At 52.5% G+C, this 14,781-nt stretch overlaps 1 protein-coding gene across 2 annotated transcripts in view; it reads left to right on the top strand.

Moving 5' to 3' along the window:
• The first annotated feature begins 274 nt into the window (after positions 1 to 274).
• Positions 275 to 14,781, top strand: part of ADCY5 (adenylate cyclase 5) — a 155,383-nt gene continuing 140,876 nt past the window's right edge. For both annotated transcript variants that reach the window (XM_079922594.1, XM_079922595.1), the window contains exon 1: positions 275 to 1,547. In XM_079922594.1, the coding sequence (XP_079778720.1) occupies positions 399 to 1,547 (1,149 nt within the window). In that variant the 5' untranslated portion in view covers positions 275 to 398. The remainder of the gene's footprint in view (positions 1,548 to 14,781) is intronic.

Here is a 14,781-nt window from a genome sequence, read left to right on the forward strand (position 1 = left end):
AGGACACCTCTCCGTCCCGCCTCGTCCGCAACTCCGGTCCTTGTCGAGCTCGACGCGAGCCAGGAGTCCGGACGTCCCTCTGCGCGCAGCTCAGGAGCTCGAGTAGTCCCCGCTGCCCCAGCTCGGAGCCAACTCCATCTCGGACCTGGGACTCCTGACGCGGATTCTCAGCCACTTCTCACCTCGGGGCTGTGCCTGCCTCCCGCTTGCTCTCCCGCTGCCCTCCTTCTCCGCTCAGGACGGGGGTGCCAAGATGCCCCGCTACTGCCCAGGGCCCCGGGCCGCCCCCGACGTGTGACCCCAGCCTGGTCCCCCTGCTCGGCCGTCCGCCCTCCCCTTGGAGAACCCCGGCCCGGCCCCCGGGGGAGGAGGAAGAAGACGACGAGGCCGAGGGGGGGATGTCCAGCTCCAAAAGCGTGAGCCCCCCGGGCTACGCGGCGCAGACAGCGGCGGCGCCGGCGTCCCGGGGAGGCCCGGAACACCGCTCGGCGTGGGGCGAGGCCGACTCCCGCGCCAATGGCTACCCCCACGCCCCCGGGGGTTCGGCCCGCGGCTCCACCAAGAAACCCGGGGGGACGGTGACCCCGCAGCAGCAGCAGCAGCAGCAGCAGCAGCGCCTGGCCAGCCGCTGGCGCAGCGACGACGACGACGATCCTCCGCTGAGTGGCGATGACCCCCTGGCTGGGGGCTTCGGCTTCAGTTTCCGTTCCAAGTCGGCCTGGCAGGAGCGCGGCGGCGACGACTGCGGTCGCGGCAGCCGGCGGCAGCGGCGGGGCGCGGCCGGCGGGGGCAGCACCCGGGCGCCCCCTGCGGGCGGCGGCGGCGGCTCGGCGGCGGCGGCGGCGGCGGCCGCAGCTGGCGGGACGGAGGTGCGCCCCCGTTCTGTGGAGCTGGGTCTGGAGGAGCGGCGGGGCAAGGGCCGCGCGGCCGACGAGCTGGAGGCCGGCGCCGTCGAGGAAGACGAGGGTTCCGCAGATGGCGGCAGCTTGGCGGGCTCGGGCGCGGGGCCTGGCGCGGTGCTTTCGCTGGGCGCCTGCTGCCTGGCACTGCTGCAGATATTCCGCTCGAAGAAGTTCCCGTCGGACAAGCTGGAGCGGCTGTACCAGCGCTACTTCTTCCGTCTGAACCAGAGCAGCCTCACTATGCTCATGGCTGTGCTGGTGCTCGTGTGCCTCGTCATGTTGGCCTTCCACGCGGCACGGCCCCCGCTGCAGCTGCCCTACCTGGTCGTGCTGGCGGCTGCCGTGGGTGTGATCCTCGTCATGGCCGTGCTCTGCAACCGCGCCGCCTTCCACCAGGACCACATGGGCCTGGCCTGCTACGCGCTCATCGCCGTGGTGCTGGCTGTCCAGGTGGTGGGCCTGCTGCTGCCTCAGCCGCGCAGCGCCTCCGAGGGCATCTGGTGGACTGTGTTCTTCATCTATACCATCTACACGCTGCTGCCCGTGCGCATGCGGGCCGCGGTACTCAGCGGGGTGCTCCTGTCTGCCCTCCACCTGGCCATCGCCCTGCGCACCAACGCCCAGGACCAGTTCCTGCTCAAGCAGGTAGGGGCCCACCTGGGCATAGGGACTGGATAGTGGGGTGCGCAGGCCTAGGCCTGACTCCAAAGAAAGGCAACCCACTTTCACCCTTTAAAGTGGTGAAAAGAGCCAGAAAGACATGGCTGTGTCAGCTGTGTGGTGTCTTCTAGCCCCCGAACCCCCTCTGAGCCCCATCATCTTCCTCTACAAAAAGTGCTCTTGTATGTAATGTTCCCGCTGGTAGAAGACACACCAAACCTTAGCCATTATTGTAGGGATGCTAATGAGGAAGAGTTGGAGGAGAAAATGCTATGGAGAGGTCCCCTTCTCTTCCTGTGGTTCTGTCTCTGTATATAAAAGGCCCCTGACAAAAGTGGCTGGCCCCTGTAGCAGCCTCCCCGCTCCTGAGGGTCACTGATGGTTTGTTAACCGAATGTCCTGGATGAAGGGTTGGGGAGGGGAGACCCTGGGCGCCCCTTGCCCAGTCTTTGGGAGGGGAAATGATATAATCCTGCCAGTTGTCTGGGACTGGGGGTTCGGGAGCTGGAGATATTTCTGAACTTGAGGGAGGACTGACAAGTTCGTTTCATTTGTGAAAGTGCCCCAAGCCAAAAAGCTGCCTTCAGCAAAGGTGGGAAGGAAACTTTGTGTGTGGTGACGGTCCCCCTCCTGGCCTGAGCAGAAAGCTAGTGTTGGAAGTCGTGACCCCTTCATGTGGGTGCTCCTGGTGGTTGCTTATGGTGGGGGCTTTTAACCCTCCTGGGACGGGTTAGGCGAGCCTTGAACGGTAGGCTTAGGAGGAAATAAAACTTCTCCCTGGTTAACTGGTGACTCCCCAGAAGACTTGTGGGAGAGAGGTGTGCTTGCCATGGCGACCTTGGGTGAGACCGGCTCCTCTGACATGCACACCTTCCCCCTTAGCGGTCCCCTTGTCTGTGGCTCCATGGGCCTCATCCATTGGCCCCTGCTGAGCCTGCTTGGTTGCGGTGCAACCTACTTGGCTGTGAGAGTCAAGTGGGCCTTTGCTGCAGGCCAGTTTCCTGACCGTGGAACCTAGTGCATCCCCCGACCTCTCTCCAGGCAACTGCATCCTCTAACAGAACTTCTTAACTCTATTCCATTGTCATTGCCTTCCTCCTCCCCACTTCTAGTGCCTTTTCTCAGACTTCAATCTTGTTGGGTACTGCGTCTTTCTTGAGGGGTTCTCCCGTGCCCCCTGGCTTCCTGGGTATCATACTCTCCCACAGGGAATACTGTGGGCTTCACGGCACTGGGCTCTCGCTGCACCTCCAAGGTGCTCTGTGACTGGGAGGGAGGGAGCCTACAACCTCTCTGGGCCCCGGGTTCCTTGCCTAGTAAATGAGAGGCTTATGCATGCCCCTTCCAGTTCCAGCCCCTCTGTGCCAGTTCTCACCTTCTGCAAGGAGCCCCTCTTTGCATTCCAGCCATACTGGCCTCTCCCTCTTTTGCATGGCCAACAATGGAGTCAGAGCCACAGAGTGGGGCACTTACATATTCCCCAGTACCCCTTGGTTTTATTCCCCATCCAATGTAAGCTCCTTGGATGCAGGAATCCTGAGGTGTGTGTGTTTTTCCTTCTCTACCCTCTCTCCCTTGTCTAGCACAGTGTAGGGTACTTAGTAGGGACTTAATAACTGCTTAACAATTTGATTGTGTTCCAGTAGGTGAAGTAGTTGGGCTTGTTGATGCTGACTTAAAGTTTTTCTGATCTGGGATCAGAAGGAAATAAAATCTTTAGAGATCAGCTTTGAACTTAAGAGAACAACCTATTGAGAGCTGGTTAAAAGAAAGTTAACTACTATTGTTAGTGCTTATAAAGGATCCAAGTGTTTTGACCTGGGACCCAAGCTCTTACATGAGTATTATACCTTTGGGGGTTGTTCCTGGCTTGGATGGGAGGCAGGTTGCTTGGGTGGATATAGCTTTTCTACAGAAAGAAAGGCATGACATCCACATGGAGCAGCAGAGATTTCCAGGATCATTCAGAGTATTTACTGAACCAGATTTGGGACTCAGGGTCTGATTATAGCCCTAGGAAATCCTAGATGTGTGATTTTAGGAGACTGGAGTCAGATCCCAGGACAGGAGTGCTGGACTAGGGAGCTCCGTCTCCATCTTAGCATGAAGATGCCATTGCAGCAACAAGAGTTGGCTGACTGACTTCCCCATCTAGTTCCTCAGGCCTGTCCCTCTCCCTTCTCTCCGCACCTCCACCACCTCCCACCCCATGCTTCTTTTACCCATTATGGTCTTCAGACCTTCCCTTGTCTGTAGGCTTTTGGGTGGGTTTGCACTTAACTTCTCATGACCTACTCTGCTGAGTATAGCAGAGCTTGTTAGGAATGGTCTACGATAACAGAATGCAAGCATTCTTTCTATTTGACTTCAGAGAAAACTGTATCTTTTTTGGTTTGTATTTGACTTGCCTTTCTGTTTATGTCTGATATAAACTTTGTATTTCTTGAGCAAACCCTATTGGATGGTGGGAAATATTAGTGGGACAGTCAAGCATTATCCTCTGCCTCAGGTTACCCCAGAGCAGCAGGTGTTAGAAGATGGCTTGCGTTAGATGCCTTGTTCTTTTCTTTGGTGAAGATACACATCCAGGGGAATGGGGCAGCAGTATGCGGTCTCTAATGCGGGGGCTTTGGGAATTTGGGCCCTCAGGAAACTGTGTTGGCATTTTCCACTTCTCCTGAGAGGCTGGCCCCCTTGCTCCTACAGCCTAGATCTTCAACATCAGTATCTGATCTGGATTATTTTTTTTCCCTGGCCCCTCTTCTCTTTGGGGCTCTTCCCTTTGCTCCAATTAGGAGGAGAAACATCTAGTATCTCATCTGGTGCCTCTTGAGTGAGCGGAGAGGCAAGGTGGGGCAGCCCTTTTGGGGGATGATGTTTCTTCCTTTTGCTACATCTCCTGATCTAGCTCTTCCCCTGGTATTCATCCCCCTCCCCCTGCTCTTTTTCTGTCCCTTCCTTTCTCTTGCCTCCCCCTTCAGTCCACTGTTGTTCTCTGCCTACCTCTCCTCTCCTCTGCCTGCTTTTCTGCTTCCCCATCTCTTACTTCCCATTTGCAGCCTCTCAGCCTCGCCTTCTCTGCTCGCCTCACTGTCGTCTCCTTGGTGGGGTACAGTAGGGGCGTCACGGGTTGTTTTTTTCTCCTTCTTTGCCAGTTAGAAGTCCCTCTGCTACACCCATACCATAAATAACACTCAAGCATCTGCCAAACACATTCCTCACTTGTGTTAATAGGCTGCAATGATGCTGGAGCCTGTTGCCATGGCAACCTCATTTTTGTTTGACTGTATCCCACTCGGCTACATAAAGCCTCTGCATGCACTCACAAACAAGTACACTCACACAACTATTGCACGTGCTTAACTATTAGAGATTATTTTGGAGAAAACATCTTTGGGCCCCATGGGGGTGGGCAGTCATTTGGCCAAGGAGATGAACGTCTCTGCTTGTCCAGTGTTACTCTAGGAGGTGATAATGGATGCAGGAGCTCTTTGAAAAGTAGAGAGTCCTGTTCAGATGTGGGGTATTATTCTGCAGCCACATTAAACCCACCTGACATGATTTCTGAAAAGAAGGTTCCGACCCTGTGTGGGTCCCCGTGAGCTTGGGAGTGATGTCAGAGGTTGCCTTTGTGGTGTGGGCTGACCCATCCCTACCCAGCTATCATCAGCTCCTTCCTCTCTTCCCCCTAACCCTTTTGGAGAAACTCAGTGATTTCCTGCATTTCTGCCTTTGTGCCTGTTGGAACACACAACTGTCACCAGTTGTTCCAGAGATCAGAAAGGCACAGGTGCTGTGTGGGTGATGTTCTGTGACCATGAGCACGTGTGAGTGTCTAAACTGAGGAGTCTGGGGCTGGATGGGGGTGGGGAAGCAGACCAAGAAGTGCCTGCTGTGGCTGCTGAGGGGTGGGTGCCTGGGTCCGTGTGTGGGAGTGTGTCTGTCACGTGGGCTGGCCCCAGTGTGTACGTGCATGCATGTGCATATGGACGTATGTGTGTGTGTGTGTGTGTGTATCTATCTGTCTGTCGTGTGGGCTGGCCTGGGTGGTGGAGGGGGGCCCAGGGAAGCCTTTGTGTTGACTTTGAAAGGAGATCATCACAGCTCTGTCCTGTTTATTCTCGGTTGGTGGCTGGCTTCCTATGGCTGTTTGCATTTCTTATTCTGGGCCTTGATTGACTTTCTGACCTTGACCTCTGGCTCCTCAGGGAAATACCCTGGATGCACACGCCCCCCCCCCCTTATCATAATGAGGCTGGGGGCTAGACTCGAGTGGTCAGCCCACTCCATGGAGTCCCATGGCTCCATGGAGTCCTACCCTTCCCTTTCAAAAACGCAAGCTGCCCACTCACTCAGCCATCCGGTGAGCCCCGTGGAGAGCTGGCCCCTCGCTCTGGAACTTGGTCCAGAGGCCTGTGCAGTGGGTTACTGTGTGCACTGCTCCAGCCACTGCCTCCCTGCCCACGGAGGGGTGGGAGGACGGGGTGGTGGTATGGAAGAGGACACACACTTTCACAACTCCGGGAATAGTCTGCCGCCAGTTACTTCCCCCATCACCCCCATTTCTGGAAGAGAGAAATCTGGCCATAGTGAACCCCAGCAGCAACTGCAGGCTGGGGTGGGAGGCGGGCTCTGAGTTTGTAGCCGGGGAGGGTCTGCTTGTCTTGCCTCAACGATAATTGTATTTGCCGATTATATTTGCTAATTATTTTCAATGATTATGTTGCCTTCTTCTCTATGCAGCGGGAAGGGGGTGCTTGGAGGGGAGCAGAAGCCTCTGGGGTGGGGGTCGAGCAGAGCTTCTAGATGGAGGGTCATCTTGTGGATATCAGGGGTGCCTCGAGGCCTGTGGGGGGGACTTCTGGAATGGCAGAGACCCAGCCGAGGAGCAGAACGATAAGCTGCTGTACTTGTGGCAATGTTGACTGTTAATAATTCAATCTAAGTTTTGATCTGGAGCAAGAGCATGAGGTCTGCGTGCTGTGCAACACGGAACAGCGTGCTCGTGTGTGTCTGTAAAGAGGACACAGACGATGTATTAAACCCCAGCTCGGAAACCTGCCCAGCCTCACAGAAGAGTTTTAAATGTCAGTGTAAAAGGCCTGGACAGAAGCTCTCCTGTGCAGACAGGCCCTGGCCACGGGTCACTCTGTCAGAGGGTGCAGCTGGCAGCAGAAGCAGAGCTGTGGCCCTTGCTGGGCCTGGCCTCGTGTTCTCCCGAGAGGTGCGGATGGAGCACCCTCCTCGGTTCCAGCCAGGGGTGGGGTGAGTGTTGGGAGAGGGGACCGAGGTGGGAGCCTCTCTGTGACTGTACCAGTCTCTTGCTGGGTGACTTCCTGTCCACGGCTGTCCGCTTGGCACCTCCGTTAACTTTATTTATCTTGTGGTGGGTCCAGTTTGTGGTCTTTTACTTCCCAGGAGCATCGCCTGTGTTGGGAATGGAAACAGTTTGCCCCAGGAGCTCCAATGTGCTGGTGCCCATAAATCCTTCGGGTGCAGTTACATAAGTCACACTTTAGCGTATCGTACCCTTCTTTCATCCCTGCCTGTGAGAGGTGGGGGGAGCTCGCTAGTGGAGGGCAGGATCAGTGTTGGTTTTTTGGTTTTTTAAAAAAATAAATTTATTTATTTATTTTTGGCTGCGTTGGGTCTTCGTTGCTGCGCGCAGGCTTTCTCTAGTTGCGGCGAGCGGGAGCTACTCTTCGTTGCGGTGCACGGGCTTCTCGTTGCGGTGGCTTCTCTTGTTGCGGAGCACGGGCACTAGGCATGCGGGCTTCAGTAGTTGTGCCTCGCGGGCTCTAGAGCACAGGCTCAGTAGTTGTGGTTCTTGGGCTTAGTTGCTCCGCGGCATGTGGGATCTTCCTGGACCAGGGCTCGAACCCGTGTCCCCTGCATTGGCAGGTGGATTCTTAATCACTGCAACACTAGGCAAGTCCTAGTGTTGATTTTCTCTCCCAAACACGAAACTCCATGAAGATGATCGGAAAGCCCTACTTCCGCCCACGCCCCCCAGCCCCACATTTTCTCCAGGCAATGTCCAAACGTGGGGCAGGGGAGATCTCTCTTTATAACATTGAACAAAATCTAGGAGTTTCTAGTTAATGGACCATGAGCTTCATGTGGACCTGCATTTTGGTCTGGCTGTTAGAAAAGACCAGTGGGGTCTTGGTTAGGCTTATGGGCATATCCGGTTCATAGGAAGATTGAGGCCAGATCTGAAATACTATGTTTGATTCTAGAATTTAGAGGAGGGTACCAGATTGGTAAGGGGACTGGAAACCTTGACTTCTGAGAGAACACTTGAAAGGGTGGGAGATGTTTAGCTGGGAAGACAGCAGACTGTACAAAGGTGAGAAGGCAGAGACGTGGGCACAGTGTTAGTTATTGCTGGGATCCCTGTTGTCACATGTTAGAAGAGGGACTAAGTTTATTTTCGGTTACTCCCAAGGGCAGAGTTGGGGCAAATGGGTGGAAACAGTAGACAGATTTCAGCTCCAGGTAGAAGATACCTTTCTAGCCTTTGGGGTTGCAGCCATCAAACCAGATGCCTCCTGAGGTAGCCAGCTGTGTCAGTGGAGGTGTTCAAGGGGAGACTGGACGGCTGACCGCCAAGCCTGTTACTGAGGAAGTGGAAGGCTCTGCTTCCAAAGGTCTGGGGCGGGTCCCAGGAAGGGGTCTATTTTTTCAACAGCGTGGATTTAGTTTTCCAAGCTCTCCAGCTGATATTGTTGATCAAGTCTTAGGTTTGGGATCATTGGCTAAGATAGCCGCTCAGGTCACACCCACCCCTCGGATTCTGTGGTTTCACGTCTTACCACGGCATGAATGCCTGCTGCAATCTGTTGGGGTGTCCTATCGTCATGCCCAGCTCAGCCTCTGTTTAAAAGAAAGTCACTGCAGACCTGCAGGCCCATTAGGAGATGTCCAGGTGGGGCTGGCAAGTGGACTGATGTAGGATGCAGAGCTGGAAGGCGATTGGTAATGGTGACATAGGGTGGGAAGGGTGGCCCAGACCTGGACACATATTCTCCTCTCATCCTGCCTCCCGGCTGTTCCCATCCCCCAACTCTTGTTTGAGGCAAAGCAGTCTGTGGCTCAACACGGGTGGTGGTAGGGGTCAGCAGAAAGGTGGACCTTAGTTTGACTCCTGGTTTATACATTCATGTGGTAAGTGAATATGAAAAACACTGAGGATACCCCAGGTCCACAGTGGATGGTACAGAACGTGGCAAGTGGGGAGATCAAGGGGTAGGCAAGAGGTCGGGAATTAGGAGATGGTTTGAAGGAGGAGGAGTAGGCTGTAAGGAAGGGAAGAGGAGATTGGAGCTGTGAGTATGGGGAGGGGAAAAGCTTGGAAGTGGGGGCAGGGATGCTCTCTGGGAACAATGGGATACAGTCACAGAAAAGGGGGGTAAACAAACAAACACCGGGGAGACAGTAATAGCTTTATTCTCTAGCCCAGCCTCATGTGTCAGCCTGGACACCCCCCCCACCCCCCCTCCCTGACTCCCACACATACTTCTTGCTCTGAGAGCCTTATGAGCTGTTGCTTCTGGGCTTGAGGCATCCTGACCTCACACTTGGGTGGTCTCCTCTCCCTTCCCGTTAGGGGCTCCCTAGGGGTTATCACACAGATCACCACAGTCCCACTTGGCTCTTGGAAGGGGTCCTGAGGGACCTCGGTGCGCGACACGTAGTAGGTGCTCGGTGAGAGTCTGAATGAATGAATGAACGGGTGGTGGGGTGGGTGGGCAGCTGCATGCAGACTCTCAGCTGTACCGAAGTGCTAGACCAACACCTCCACAGAAGGAAGCGATACAGCTCGGCTTGGAAGCCTATTTTGGTGGATTGTTATCCTACACTCTGAGCGGGGCTTCCAAAATCCCTCCTGCTGCAATTTAAAACGTGTGCCTTCTTGGAAACAGAAAACTGTTGCCTGGCACTGCCGGTACTATATCCCTTCACAGATTTGAAAACCATTATTAAGTCATTCTTTCAGCCTTTTCCCCATTCATTCAGACAACAACCGTTTATTAGATGCCTACAGTGTAACAGGCACTGTGCTAGACCCTGAGGGTCCAAAAGTGACTCAGCCTGGGTCCCAGCGCCCAGCATTGCCTTTCGCCCAGATGCTCCCAGTGACTGTCCTTTGGGGGGATGTTAATAGATGTTTCACATACACACGTTCAGTCCCGTGTCAAATGAATTTAAAAAATACTGGGTTACACAGAATTCTTTATCGTAGAACTTTAAAGCTTTTAATATGTTAATATGCAGTAGAATTTGCCAAGAGGAGGCTATTGCATGAAGCCTTTATCAAACATATCTGACCCCAGAACCAGTTTTTGAAGGAACATAACAGAGGCATTAGTGTTTGTTGGAACTCCTTTTGGGACACACTGCTTCAGGGGCTGGGAGAATCGTTGAAATTTCTCAGGGCCCAGCCCCCTGCCCCTGGGGTAGGCCTAGGCAAAGTCATCTAGATGGGGGCATTGGTGTGTTTGGGGGCTTTCCTCCCTCAAGAAGGAGATTACTCAGCTTGCATTGGCTGGCTACCTGTTTTAAAGTCTCATTCTGCATCTGCATCTGCAATCCTTTATAAAGTAAGATGATGGGGCTGGGAGGGACCAGCGAGATGCCTCCTTTATCTAGTTTCAGTTTCCTTTAGGGGTTTTCTGCTGTCATTACACAAAGGAGCCTGTTGGGCTCTGTATATGACTTTTGGTGGGGCTGGGCGCCATGCACTGAGGGCATGGCCCATGGGGAAGTCGTGATGGGCCATTTCAGAGCATCCTTCTTCCCCACACTTTCTTTGTATCCTTTGCACTCCCACCCTCCAAAAGGAGGAAGACCTTAAAGAATATTGATTATGAGCAATGAGTATATATTGAGTTTTTGTTGTAAGCCTGGCACTGGGCTAATCCATTACATATGTGACCTCATTTAATCTTAATATTAACCCTTTGAGAAAGATATTTTTATCCCTATTTCAGGGCTGCAGAAAATGGGATAAGAGAAGGTAAGTAACTTCTCCAAGGTCACTCAGTGAGTGAGCATAGCAGATGGTTCAGCGCCCGCCCATATTCCCTGGGCATGTACCTTTCTTCTCTTGCCAGCCAGAGTGCCAGCTGTCAGCACCTGAGGGCTTTCTCTGGCCCTGAGCCTCTCTGCCTGTTTGTGGGACAGGTCAGAAGTGCTGGGGAGGGAGTGCCCATTCCTAGAGCAGTCCTCAACCAATGACTGTTGGGAGCTGGTGGATAAATACCCCAGCTCCCTTGACCCTGGTGTGGGGGGAGTATAACTTTGAGACAAGCCTTCTCTGTTGGCTTCTAGTCCTGCAGAAGGATTCAGCTCGGTTGCCCACAGTGGTATAGGCGTGAAAACATTTCTTTTTCTTTTTCTTTTCTTTTTTCTTTTCTTTTCTTTTTTCTTTTCTTTTCTTCCCCTTCCTCCCACCCTCCCTCCCTCCCTTTTCCCCTCCCTCCCTCTCTTCCTTCCTCTCTTTCTTTTTTTTTTCTTTCTTCCCTTCTTTGTCTCATTTCTCCATTCCCTGTCTAATGTTTTCTGGAGTCACCTCCCAGGTAAACCACTTCTTTCAAACCGTTGTCTCAGGATCTTTTCCCAGGGACAATCCAGATTGAGAGTGGAGAAGCTGGAATTCCAATCTGGGTTTGACTTGAACACTAGGGAGGGGAGTGGCCGCTTTGCTAGGGCAAAATGCATCAAGTGCAGAACTCTGTGGCAGAATCAGAACCCTAGTCCTGCCTGGCCCCTCACTCCTATCTGATAACATATTTTGTCACCAGTAGAGTGGTTTCTGGACTAGTGGAACGGTGTGAAAATTTAAAAACTATATACATATTTTTTGTTTATCTATATATATATTTAATTTCTGCTTCTTAAAAATGTATGACTTTCTGTCACCTAGACAGTGGCTCAAATATCAGCCAAAGACTCAAATACTTGGACACCTGATTAACATTTTATAGAGGACACAGGACTTTACCACGTGTGATCTTACTTGCTTCTCATGACGGCTCTGAGGAGGTGATGAGTTAAGAAGGTGCAGACATTGGCTTTTGGGCCCAGAGGCCCAGGAGAAGTCCCTGGTTATACGGTCCTGGCTGAGTGGCCTTACTCTCGCTCAGTCAGTTCCCTGACTGACAAGATCTGTTGTTGGGTGCCGATAAGGTAATGCACGCAAGAGTACTCATAGTTACAGACCTGTGCTGCTGGTATTGTGTTGGAGAGGAGGAAGTAGGGGTTCAGAAAGGTTGAGTGACCTCACTCAGGTCACACAGCCAGTTAGCTTAGGAGCTGCTATACAAATCCAGATCTCTGACTCCAAATCCAGTGCTCTTTTCACATTTGGACCCAGCCCTGAGTCCATCCCATGGTGCCGAAATTAGAAGGCACAGCTGCTATCAAGCAGTCGTCTTGGGTGGTTGTGGAATGTGTGGTTTCTTATTTGTGATGCCTTCCTTCCCACGTGGTGTCTGGCTCAGATGGGCGTTAAATGATTTGTCATTTCCTGAGCCTGCAGTCATGCCGCGAGCGGGGGCAGCGCCGAAGTGTTCAGGGGGCACCTGGGATCAGATGTTTACCTGTGAAGAGCCCCCGCGTGGTCTTCTGGATGCGTGAGGAGGGACTGAGACCCAGGAGATGGGTCAGGCTCAATGCTGGGATAGCTCAGGTCTGGGTGTGAGGCTGCCTCATGTCCAGGCTTCTGGTGGTGTACGTGGAACAGGGGTGGGAAGGAGGTGGCTGGGGACACACATCAGGATCACTTCTCGGAGGTCAGACCTGGGGTCTTTCTGTAGAGTTGCATCTAGTAGATGGTGCAGTTTAGCGCTTACTCTAGGAGGTCTTTATTTCGTTTATTTATTTGTTTGGCCATGCCGTGATGCACGCAGGAGTCTAGTTCCCTGATCAGGGATCCAGCCCGTGCCCCCTGCAGTGGAAGCGTAGAGCCTTAACCACTGGACCGCCAGGGAAGTTCCTCTAGGATGTCTTTAGAGCCCAGCTCCCCACAACCATCAACATCCTAAAAAGTACCCCAGACATCCTGCTTCAAATCCACTTCTGTCCTTGTCACTCTTCTCAAGCAAACTAAAGGAAAATGTAACTCCTACCCAAGTGCAATTCTTTTGCTAAGTGGATTTTCAAGGTTTTATTTTCGCATTCTCTTTTGGGGATGGGAAGGCTGTTTGTTTGTTCACTTAACATGCCCAAGCCCCCAGTCTTCCTCTGGCCAAGTCCCTTTTCCTGTAAGCATTTCACCACGCCATCTGGGAGGGACCCAGCCATCCTGACAGGCTCCCAGCGGGTAACACCAGCTCGGAAGTGCCTTGGCTCTGACATCTCAGCCAAGGAGGCTGCCGAGGGAGAGGGATCATCACTGAATCCCAGGTGAGCAGGGTAGGCTTGTACCCCTCCCTGCCGAGGGAGAGGCGCCCTGCCTTTGCAACATCTGACACTCTGCATCTAACATCTGAGTCACTCTGAAACACCCTCTTCTTTTTCTCTGTAGCACTCATACTGGTTTATAATTTTATCTCTGTAGGTTTATCTCTCTGTCATTCAGCTTGACAGTCAGCTGTCTGAGGACAGGGACCTTGTCTGTTTGAATACTCAGATATTTACTGAATGTTACTGACTTTCCGACCCCTACTGCCCAGCACTGTGGGAAGAAGGTGGACAGTTCCCATTCTCAGGTTCTACAGGGAATGCTGACTCTTGGCAGCCAGGGGTCCCTCATGGTGCCCCCTCCCTGGACCAAGGCAAGCTTGTCCTCCACTGGCAAGGGGCTCTGGGCCTGGGGGTGTGGTCTTAGAAAATACTACTTTCCACCTTTGCCCTCCCTCCCTTGGGTTCCCTACTGGTCTGTTGGATGATGTCAGGAAGGGTCCCTGTTGCCCCCATTTGCCTCTTTCTCCCATCCCTGGTCCCCTTTCTTCTGGTATCTTTTCCCTCCTCCTGAGTCCTCCCACTTCCCTCTTTCCAGCTGTAAGATGTGGGAAAGACCTCAGAGACTTGCCAGGAGGCAAGTTCAACTGTAAGGACAATAAATATAAGCCTGGATAACTTCACAGATTCCCAACAGTATTCTTCATTCTTTTCAAAGCAATCCCATGAAACGGCAGTTCTCACCGTGCGTTATAAACTTCCTTGTGGTTGATTGCCCTGTATTACAGTGCACGTGTCAGCTCCGTTTTTCACCTCAAACGCCCAAGGCTGAGACTTCAACTTTTGGGGTGGGTTAACCTCCAGTCACCCTACGGAGCTTAAGGCGTGGGAAGTAAGGCATATCTAGGAGTTTTTACATAACCCTGGTATCCAGGCTCATCTGGGGTGGGCCTGGACACCAGCATTTTGGAACGCTCCTGCTGATTCTGACGTGCCCAGGGATGAGAACTACTGTCCTGAGCCGCCCTTCATCAGCAGAGGGCTCACAGGGATGACGCCGAGTCTGATTTATGGCTATATTGAAAGGGAAGTTGCCTGTATCGAAAGGGGTTTATTGTGGTGATTCAGTAAAGAGTGATGGCCACTAAAAATTATTACAGGCATGTGATAGGGGAAGAAAACTTGGTTGGTGTATAAAACCTTGTCAGGCAGGGCTCTGGCTCAGTATATTTATGTTCCTCTTATCACCAGCAATTAGTCCCAAACATGGCTCGATAAATGGATTAGTGCAGTGCTATAATAACTGCAAGGATATTTTAGAAAATGAGTGCTATACCATGTGTTCAGTGGGGCCACCTTAGCAGAGCAGCCAATCTCACTCAACGTTCCTGACGGCCTCTTAGCTACAAACAAATCACGCTAGTGATTAGCGTGAGCTCTTCCCTTCTCTCTTTTTTATGTGGTATTTCCCTTTTGAATAGGAGAAATTGTACATTATTCTCTGTGAGTCTCCCTCCGACTAGAATGTAAACTAGAAAATGTCTGTAGTAGATGCTCAATAAATATTTGTTAAAGGAATGAATGAATTTGCTCACAGCAGGTAAATAGCAATGTGAGTCCAGCACTAATACCGCCGTTACTTTTTCTTCGACTCTTAAGCTCATGAAACATGTAAGGAATTGTATAGTTAGTGACTCCCCATTTGCACGTATTGTTATCAGCATGTGTGGCAAAGGCTAAAAGAGTGAAGAAAGGTGATGTGTAGGGTGATGAAGAGGTGGAGCTTGCACCCTGAAAGGATTTCCTTCCTGTG

The sequence above is a fragment of the Stenella coeruleoalba genome, assembly GCF_951394435.1.
Source record: "Stenella coeruleoalba genome assembly, chromosome: 5".
NCBI lineage: Eukaryota > Metazoa > Chordata > Mammalia > Artiodactyla > Delphinidae > Stenella > Stenella coeruleoalba.